The sequence below is a fragment of the Sinocyclocheilus rhinocerous genome, unplaced genomic scaffold, assembly GCF_001515625.1.
Source record: "Sinocyclocheilus rhinocerous isolate Xijiao unplaced genomic scaffold, SAMN03320098_v1.1 scaffold2340, whole genome shotgun sequence".
NCBI classification, from domain to species: Eukaryota; Metazoa; Chordata; class Actinopteri; order Cypriniformes; family Cyprinidae; genus Sinocyclocheilus; species Sinocyclocheilus rhinocerous.
Window position 1 is genome coordinate 209,900 of NW_015646462.1, and position 10,865 is coordinate 220,764.

The 10,865-nt window shown below is 36.4% G+C and overlaps 2 protein-coding genes across 2 annotated transcripts in view; both read left to right on the forward strand.

The window, feature by feature from the left end:
* LOC107707855 (solute carrier family 25 member 44-like) overlaps window positions 1-1,581 on the forward strand; it is a 4,795-nt gene extending 3,214 nt beyond the window's left edge. Inside the window, exon 4 of the mRNA XM_016511958.1 lies at window positions 732-1,581. Within this exon, the coding sequence (XP_016367444.1) occupies window positions 732-923 (192 nt within the window). The 3' untranslated portion in view covers window positions 924-1,581. The remainder of the gene's footprint in view (window positions 1-731) is intronic.
* Window positions 1,582-8,486: 6,905 nt separating this feature from the next.
* LOC107707860 (cellular retinoic acid-binding protein 1-like) overlaps window positions 8,487-10,865 on the forward strand; it is a 7,431-nt gene continuing 5,052 nt past the window's right edge. The window contains exons 1-2 of the mRNA XM_016511962.1: window positions 8,487-8,716; window positions 10,306-10,484. Of these exons, the coding sequence (XP_016367448.1) occupies window positions 8,647-8,716; window positions 10,306-10,484 (249 nt within the window). The 5' untranslated portion in view covers window positions 8,487-8,646. The remainder of the gene's footprint in view (window positions 8,717-10,305; window positions 10,485-10,865) is intronic.

Consider the following 10,865-nt stretch of genomic DNA (forward strand, 5'->3'; position numbering starts at 1 on the left):
ATAAAATAAATGCAGCCTTGGTGATCATAAAATACTTTTTTTTTTTTTTTTAAACCAACAAACTTTTGAAAGGTAGTGTAACATTTCAAATCATTTGCTCAGTTTAGTGGCAGATTGTGTATGCATTTAAGTGGCAATGCCAGTTTTAAGTACTTTGAATCTTCATGTTTTGATTGATAAAACACTGTTCAGAGTCACATGGACAGAAGTCGTCTTGGTTGGCAATCTGTCCGTCTCCATTAGAGACTGATATAATGTCAGCTGATTCTGAAGCAGTTTAAATTTTATTGGCTCTACAGAGCAGTTGTCTAAGATGGCTCCCAGTAACTGCCCTCATCTAGTGCTGCAGGCAGTGGCTGGACCTCTGGCAGCTGCCACTGCCTCCACTGTCACCAACCCCATGGATGTCATCAGGGCCCGGGTTCAGGTGATTTCCATTAAACACAGTAAAAAATCAGACAACCGATATGTATAGCTGGCATGAGTGTGTTTACATGTACAACAAAACACAGATGACTATCAAAAACCGCCTTATGTAAAATGAGGTTAACAAATTCAAATGCAAACCAGCAACACAACAGAACTGATTTGACGTATATGTGTAATTCTTTACACTTGTATATTTTTATTTTTCTGATGTGTGCTTTCCCCAATTCTCTCGTTTTTGACGTAAATTCTTCTTAAACCCCAGAAATCCCAGTAACCAAATATCTGACTGTTTTTTTGGGCAGGTGGAGGGCAGGACATCAGTCATTGAGACCTTCAACCAGCTGATCAGAGAGGAGGGATTCTGGGGGATGACCAAAGGCCTCTCTGCTCGCATCATAGCCTCAGCGCCCACAGCAATAGTCATGGTAGTCGGTTATGAAACTCTCAAAAAGCTCAGCTTACGCCCAGAGCTGGTTGACTCCCGACACTGGTAAAAAAAAAAGAAACTTTACAGTGTCTGTCATCTCCCCTATGACTTCTTCACTCCACCTTATTTTCCATTTTTGCCTTTTAAATCTCCACCCTTGTGATGTTTCAGTGTGACAGTGCTGATTGCTTTTGGGTGATTATGAAATTATAATTTTTTTATCTAATAGTAACACTGCAGCTTTTGAGCTCTGTGTTACTGTCTGTCAATGGGGGGAAATGCTGCTCAGGTGTGTAATCGGTGTAAGAGGCACAAAAGTTTTTCTTGAATGAATTTTTAAAAAGTATGTGATCTAACAGATTGAATGTTTTAGAAAAAGAGTATTTTGTGACTAATTTATTGCTCGTTGTATAAGTGGCATTTTAAATGTCTTCAGTCAATGTTGATTTTCTGTAGTATATAAACGATATTTCTTTTAAGATTTCATTTAGAGAACTCACTTTATTGTACTGTCCCCACAATGGCATTTTATCAGTAGTAGTAAAGTTTATATTGTACTTTATTAAGTTTATATACTTAGGTCTTTTCATGTGCACAGTGTTCACCTCTGAATGTGCTTTTCGTTGTTTTTGTGGGGTGTTGGGATTTTAAGTTGCCAAAGCTGAACGAATATTCAAGGAAAATCTGTTGCGGAGACAATGAATGATGAAAAATCAAAACCGATTGTAAATATATATAAGAGTTATATATTTGTGTGTGTGCCCTTCAATTTTTACTCCGTCTTTCCGATCTTTCTTCCATAACATGAGCCGATGTTTAGCAGAATGTTTGAGCTGCTTTTTTCCATGCAATGAAAGTAAATGGGGATGAGCTGCCATACTCTAAAAAGCATTATAATAGTGCATCAAAATATCCAACTTGTGCACATTGTTCAATTTTCTCAAGTCATCCATTCGAAGTGGAAACTTCTGCAAATCTTTCATTCTGTGGAGTATGCCATTTTGGACATTCTGCTACAGTTTTCAGTAGAAATGAGAGAACTGATGACACTTAAATTTTTGGGTGAATTATCCCTTTGAGAACGTCGTATGATGTAATTGGAGTGAACTATGGGACTATAAAGAAGTTTTTAAACAATATGATGTCTGTGAAGCAGCTGTAAGATCTCAAAAGAAAAATGTACCTGTAAATATTGCGTAGAGAGTGTAACTGTATCCAGAAGGACAGCATTTAGCGCTCAGATTCTGTGCTGTGTGATTCTACTTGTCACCGCTAGGGAGCAGCCACTTCTAAAACGTTAGTCGATAAACTGCGCTCTAGTCTACTTTTTTCTCAGTCATACATAAGCCAGTTAAACTCATTCCAGTCATACTAATTATATATTTAGCAGCTTCTGCTGTTCTGACGCATTTTTACTTGCATTTTCATTTTAACCTCATCCCGGCTACTTTAGAACAGCAGGGTAGACAGCAAATCAATAGTTTAACTTTGAATAAATTAATTTGTATATAGAGGAAGCGGTTTTATTTTTGTGAGCATCAACAAATCAATAGTTTATGGGAATTAAAAAAATATATAAATACACAAGCAACTTAAGGCAATAAATATGTTTTAATAATTTTAAATAAAAATGCCACTTGTGTTATGACTCACAACGTAGACATTTCTGAAATACTGGTTGATGCACATTTGTAACTGTTGATCTGTAAAAGTATATGAAATTCATAGTAAAGATTATACTTTATATACTCAATCAGAGGGAAAGGACATAAGCGGTCCTCACGATGATTAAAATGATTTAAAATAAGACAAAACAATTAGAAGCGAGATATTTATTTATTTACTTATTTTAATTCACCTCCTAAACAAATGTCATGAATAATCTGGAGGTATAAGTAAGCCTAATTTTAATAGTGTGATTTCTAGATGTGGAGAAGTCAATTAATTTAATATAATCATAAAATTATGTGGGCATTTTTATAATGAATATACATTGCTCTAGTTCTATAATACTCTCTAATATGCTTATATTTTTGCTCAACAAAATATATATAAAAAAAACAGTACAGCAACTGTAAAAGCTATGGAATATGGTTGTGAATAATAGAGGGCTTGGAGTCAAAAAGGTTGTGATTTCAAGCTCTTACGGAGTGTTTTTGCAGAAATCATGCAACATAAGTAGCTATAAATTCAAAAGCAGTGGCGCAATGATATGTCTTCAACACTGCAGCAGAAGATGAAGCGTACAGTACACAAAGATTTGACTGTTTAAGAAGAGTATATTCATTAGTTACATTTCAGGGAAAGTGCGCTGCCCCCAGTGTGTTTGTCTTTAGGCAGCAGAAATTCTTTCTGCTCTGATTTAATGATTAGTGCCAGAGCAGTGCTTCTGTAAAGCACGAGGTTAGAGATGAGACAAATGTGTCCCTGTAGCTACATTCATATGATGGTTAGTTGCGCTTCAAACCAAACTTTGGGGAGGGGAAGGGAAGATATTTCTCATTCAAACTTTATAGATTTCAAATCTCAGGTTTGCAAGATATCATCATTCCGTTTCTGTCAGTTGGAGAGCTTTGACATTTTGATGAATCTGCTGCAGCTGATCTGATCCAAATGGAACAACAACTTCCTAAACAGAAAAATAACCTATAGTATAGTCTTAAACTCAAAAAGTTGATTTGCTCAGTTGGGATGCCATGGAAATGGTTTCTGCAGAAAACCACACTACTTTTTATACTGAATGCCATGAAAACCACAAAACAATCCAAACAAATATAAACTTGGACAGTTTATGCTCAGAGAATAAATAAAACACACAGAATATGCCATTGCTTCACTTGCATAATTCACACTTCTCAAGATTTTAAGCAGCATAATTAAATCATAACAGAAGAATGGCCTGTTATCAGTGTGTTTGCGGCAATATTTTGTGATGCTGGTGCAATGTGCAGCTGTGATCAACTAGTGCTATGATAGGGCCTCAGCCCTAAGGCCAGGAAAGTGCTGCCAATGATCCATGTCTCAGCCAGAACACAATGGCACAGACTTCATCACTGTGGCCAAAACCACTATCTTGCACCCGCAACAGCTATGGGCAGCTGAAAAGAGCATTGCTGTCCTTTCCCATAAAACTCACATTTTATGAAAAGATATGATCTTTTTTCTTAGGTTTGTCTATAACATATATGTATTATTATTATAATATATATATTTTTTTATAGAATTTATTTATTATAATGTTAGATTTATTTTCATTTATTAAGAAAAAACTGCATTAAAAAACTTGTATAATGGTAACACTTTACAATGGCCCCTTTAGTTAACATGAACTAACAATGAGCAATATAATTTACAGCATTTATTAATCTTTGTTAATGTTAAAGGGTTAGTTCACCCAAAAATGAAAATTATGTCATTAATTACTCACCCTCGTGTTGTTCGAAACCCGTAAGACCTTCGTTCATCTTCGGAACATAATTTAAGATATTTTTGATGAAATATGAGGGCTCTCTGACCCTCCCATAGACAGCAAGGTAACTACCACGTTCAAGGTCCAGAAAAAGTACCAAGATGATCGACAAAGTAGTCCGTGTGACATCAGTGGTTCAACTGTAAAGTTACGAAGCTACGAGAATACGTTTTTGCGCAAAGAAAACAAAAATAATGGCGGCGCTGACCCAGATCCGGCGTAATGACGTCATCACGCTGGATCTGGGTCAGCGCCGGCGCCGCCACACGCTCGCGTCATGATACTGTCGTGACCGCGCGTACAAAGTGACGCAGTAAAGACGAAAATGTGGAATAAAGTCGTTATTTTTGTTTTCTAATAAAACATACATTTCTTCATTGTTTGTTCAAGTTAGTTAACAGTGCAATAACTAAATGTTAAAAATGCATTAGTAAATGTTCAAATTAACAAAAGGGGCTGCATTCAAAATTGCATATTCTCTGAGGGAGGTACTTCTTTTGAATTAAGTAGTTGTTAGTTGTTAAAAAAAAGATATGCTCTATACAGTATGAAGACGTGTATAATAGTGTATAATGCTAACATATGAAACCTTGTGGCATTTTCTTAATCCTAATTAAAGAATGCGGCTGAGATAAACATTCAGTGATAAGCAGATGGGAAGCTTGCGAGATGAGGTCTGATGACTCAATCGCTGATTAGTTTGAGGTCAACGTAGATAAATGATCAAGCAAAGATCAGATGGACTGGAGTTTGAAGCACAGCTCTTCATAGTCAGACGCCCAGGGCATTGACGCATGCTGTCCCACTGGGAATGACTTCCATAAATTTCTGCGTGAAAAATGACTGAGCATAATAGATGCCCTAACGAGTCTGGGGGTCTCTATATCGGTGATATCAGTGGACAGGGTGTTGTCACAGTGGGCTGTCTTTTTGCAGAGCTGGACTTTGATGGATGCTCTCCATTAGTGTATGTCGATTGGTGATTTGTGATTTAATCTAGTATGACCTCAAACCAGGTCCATCTGCGCTCTTAAAAGTAAAGGTTCTATGGCATTCTCAGCAATGTCATAGAAGAATCTTTTCTGGTTCCCTAAAGAGTCTTGCAGTGAACAATTCTTAAAAGAACCATTTTTTTCCTAGTGTGAAGAACAATATAAAAACCTAAAGAACCCTTTAAATAACCTTTTGTGGAATGGGACAGTTCCATGGATGTCAAAAATGATTTACGAAGAACCTCTATTTTTACAGTTTTTCACATTTGCAAAGACACTACATCCCAAACTCTGAACCAAATTCTCAATAGCCTAAACCAGTTTGTCAAATAAATCACTCTTTCTGCGAAACCTTAAACAAGTTCAGGCAGTTTAGACATTATTTGCAGATCTCATGCACTCTTTTTGCAAAACTCTAAACACATTCTCACTCACTAAAACGCTATTTGCACTGTGATAAACTTGTGATGCAAAACCCTAAACACGAGAAAGCAAAAGTTAAGCACAACTGCAACACGGTTGTCATTGTTTACACACAATAATTCAAAACTGTTCACACTTGTTTCTAAATTTGTGAATGAACGAAATATTCAAACTGCACAGATGGCATGGGTGCATCCATCAATCTGAGAGGTACGGAAGAGTGTGTATACGAGGTGGAGGAAGAGCAAGACCAAGAACAGTCATTTCAGATGAAATCAGAGCAACTGTGATAGACCATGTTCTAGTGTGTGGAATGACAGAGGCAGGACAAAGAGTTCAACCTAAATTGAGCAGATTCTCTGGCCAACATAATCAGTTGGAAAGTTCAAAAGAACAGCAAAAGAAGAGTGGACGAGAATCTTGTGTAGAGTTGAAAGACTACCACGTTAGGATGGAAGAACTGGTCTGTGGTGACATAAACATGCTGTCTTGTCAAGGCTGGATCCACCACACCAGAGGGTTTTTTTCCCTGTTGCCTGCCTGTGACCAGATGAAATCCTCTGATTCATATGCATGTATGCATGTGTATATACTGTGTATATATATATATACTGTACATATATATATATATATATATATGTGTGTGTGTTTTATTGCTAAATATTTACTATATACAATAAACTTTTTTTTTTGTAACTAAATGCCCTGGATACTGTGTTCTCCATTTTTTGATGTAGTGTCTAATGAATGATCTGTAGTGTGTATATTATTGACTAATGTGTGTATGATTTGAAAGCTTTGATTGATTTTGAGTACAGGTGAAATGGTTTTGAAGCGATTGTTTGATTTTGCCAGAAGAGTCAGGGGTTCTGTGAACTTAGTCTGAAGCTTTGGATCTGTGTTTAAGGTTTTGAGCAAATGAGTGATGGCTTCAAGAAATCTGTTTTAGCAATTCAGAAAAACTGTAATAGTGCGAGCCCTGATGGGAAGCTTTTAAAAGCTGAGTGTTCATAGAAAGACAAATAGAAAGATGCATCTGTTGGTAATACATTACAATAAGGTTTCATTTGAACTGAACTTACAATGAACAATACTTCTACAGCACTTATTACTCTTAATCTCAACAATTAGTAATACATTTTGCAGATCGAAAGTTGTATCTGTTAACATAAGTCAATGCGCTGATATGGACATTTTTTATTAACTAAAATTAACAAAGGTTAATAAGTACTGTAAGAATGTATTTCTCATTGTTAATTCATGTTAGTTAGTGCACTACCATAATGTTAACAAACTGTAACATGTTACCCATACAAAAAAAAAATAACTGGGTTACACTTGATTTTAATTAACAATATGTACTTACTATATAGGGTTAGGATTAGGGTGTGGTTTATGGTTACCTACTTGTAATTATGGATAATTTATGGTTATTACTATAGTAAGTACATGTAACAGGTAACAAGAAAACTGTATAAAATGTTACATAAAACTGCTTAAATGCAACAGTCTATTTTCTAGTCCATTGTTAATGCATTAACTATACACAATACAATACAGTATGATAATGCAACCTTTCTGCATGTTCCTGAGGAACAATGGCCCTCCACATCATGGTCTTGGCATAGCACAGTCTATTTCATGGACCACACATTGGCACATTCAACAGGGCCTTATAAAAACAAAGGAGAGAAAAGATATTCACACACAGCAACATCTAAAGGCCCATACCAAATCAATTGATTGATGGGACAAATGGTGGCCGATGAGGGTGTGCGAGCGAGTGGATGGGTCCGTTCCTTCTCCTGGATACTTCCTAGAGAAATGACAAAGTGCTCTCTGCCCTCTCTCTACATTAATTATCAACTGCTGTCTCAAAGGCACTTTGTCAAAGAGATAAATGAAACGACATCGGGATAGGAACAAATCAGACTGCCTAGGAGGGGAGGGAGGGGTTTAGCCTGGGGCCCCTCTTTCTCTCCTGGGGCTCCTGTCCTTCTCCTCGTGGTAAGCAGGATCCAGTATGAATGGGTCTTCATGGGAAATGTGTCGAGGGCTGTTTACAAAATGTGCTGTAGGTTGTTTTAAAGAGAAGAAAACTGACTCAAATTGATGTTATTTACATCTGGAGTGCAAACAGACTAAAAAATGGTGAAGGATTTTCTTGGAAACAGTTTTGACTCGGAAATTAGTTGTAAATGTCACAAGTAATTACAAAGAAATGACAAGCAACCCTGAAGTAAAGATACAATTTCGAAGTAGAAAGACTGAAATAGTATTTTCTTTTCAAATGTACGCCAATAATGTTTGAAAATCATTCTTTACAGCGCACTCCAAATGTCATCACCCAGATATATTTATAAAAATAATCGATATTGAGTGCTGCAGTGGCGGCACTGCTGAATAGTTTTTAAAAAGCGCACTGGTGGAAAATGAAACCTATAAGTTATATTTACTTTAATCCGAAAGTCGAAGAACTGGCAAAGCGATAAAAAGACCATAGAAGAGCATGAACTGACTACTTAAAGTCTCCAGGAGCTTTATATGAGAATGAATGTGACAGCTCGGATTAGTATTAAAGCAATGAATTCAAGACTGTGAGGTGAATGAGAAGCGTTAGAGAATGGGTGCTCCTGTAAGCCATTACATCCATCTGGGTGGGAGGGAGAGACCACTGACGTACGTCACAGATGCTTGCTATCAGCAGTGGTCCAGAAGGCGTAACACAGAGACAGAAAGAAAGAGAGGGGTGATATTGTAGAAGAGACAGGGTGAGAAAGAGAAGAAGAAACGGTGTGGAAACTGTCAACTTCTTAGATCTGAAAAATAAAAAGTGGCAGAAGATCTGTTTTCTGAATTAAAAGGCACGTTTTTAAAGACAGAGTGATTAAAAGGAGCAGGTCAAGATGTCCAATTTTGCTGGAACTTGGAAGATGAAGAGCAGTGAAAATTTTGAAGAACTCCTCAAAGCACTCGGTAAGTGATCCACTCACTTCATCCTTCACTAAGTGTGTAGTAGCCTATGTGATCACTATAGGCTGTTTTGTCCTGTTGTTTAGGCCCAGTCCAGAATCCTCTCTTCTTCTGCTGTTTCGACTTCAACAGCATATTCATGGATTAACTAGTGTGAAGAGTAAATCACTATTATTTTTGGGCGGTTGGACTGCGTCTTCAGTGTCTTTTGTTTCTTTGGCAGTCTGGATTCTTATTCAAATTCTCAAAGCTACAGAGACAGTGCAGAGATTTAGCAAGGGCACAAACATGCAATACATTTATTTATTTAAATGAAATGAAATGTAATTGTTTCATACCAATAATAATAATAATAATAATAATAATACATTTTGTGCAGCCCAGAAATTATGATTTGATCAAGTCTTGAACAAGACGTTTTATTATGATTATTATTATTATTTACATTACTGTTCAAAAGTCTGGCGTAAGATTTTTATATTTTTGAAAGAAGTCTCCAAAGAAGATATGTTTAGAAATATACTTTATTTATGTAATGGCTAAGCTCAATTTTCAGAAGCCATTACTCCGGTCTTCAGTATCACATGATCTTTCATAAATCATTGTAATATGCTGATTTGGTAAAACATTACTTATGTTGAAAACATTTGTGCTGTTTAATATTTTTGTGGAAAGTGATACATCGTTTCAGGATTCTTTTGATGAGAGTTCAAATGAACAGCATTTATTTCAAATATAAATCTTTTCTAGCAATGTCTTTACTGTCACTTTTGAACAATTGAATGCATACCTGCTGAATAAAAGTATTATTTTTTTTCTTACCCACACTTTTTAACGGTAGTGAACATATCATATCAGAATTTAAAACAAAAAAACAAAAGGCATGGTGGGTGAAACAGACGCCTATAATTCTCCAGAAAACTCCCATATATAAAGAGAGACATTTTTGAGAACTGAAATGTTTATGAAACCGATCAGACAGTTACTTACCCTAATAGTTTACACTACAATCCTGTGCCAAAAATGTGCAATTAGCCCTTGTAGAGTCTTAATATTGTCCAAGTAGATACTGCACAAGACCAAGAGCCGTGGCATTCCTTCCAGTCAACACCCTGTCATTGCAGCTCCTTATTTGCAACATCTGCTGATAACAATCTACTTTGTGATCCCTTGATAACTATTTATGCAGAAAAATGGCATACCACGGCTGTATGAATGCTTGACTTGCCCTAGTTATGACTAGGAAAAATGAACGTCGGTCACATTAAAAAACATGAAAGCCACACAAATGAAAGCAGGCCAGATATTCCCTTTGCCCCAGTATCTATTGCAGCAGATTCAAATAAATGATGTAAGCATGCCATCTTGAGGGAATTAGAGTGAGATATACAAGTGGATAATTACAGCACAGTCAAGAGTGATGAGTGCTCATGGAGTTATTCGATCATTTATTGTGTATAATAATCTTTTCATTTGGACACTTTATTTGCTCCACTCTGCCTCAATAACATAAAACTGAAAACATTTACAAAAGCAAAGTGACAAATTTGACATAACTCATGTGGCATAATGAGATGTTTTGTGTAATGTAGGGGTGAACGCTATGCTGAGGAAGGTGGCCTGTGCTGCAGCCTCTAAACCCCACGTGGAGATCCGCCAGAACGCTGAACAGTTCTACATCAAAACCTCCACTACCGTGAGGACCACAGAAATTCACTTCCAGATAGGACAAGAGTTCAACGAGGAGACCGTAGATGGGCGGAAGTGCAAGGTAATACAACTTAGGGGGTTTCTTTTTTTTGTTTGTTTGTTTGTTTTTGTGATCGGTATCTTTTCAGAAATGAGACTACAATAGGAGTTAATGTATTTATTCAGAAAGGTCTCAATAAATTAATTAAATCTGCAGTAAAGACATATATAATGTTACAAATAATTTCTATTTCAAATAAATTATATTCTTTAAATTTTCTGTTCATCAAAGAATCCTAAAAAATGTATCATGGTATGTGGTATTCCCTACATTAATAAATGTCCCCAGAAGAATAAGAATACCAGCAATTTTTTTTTTACCTTGTAGGCAGGGGCGATTCCAGGATTTTCATTTTAGGGGGGCTCAGCCCCAATGAGGGTATAATATATATATATATATATA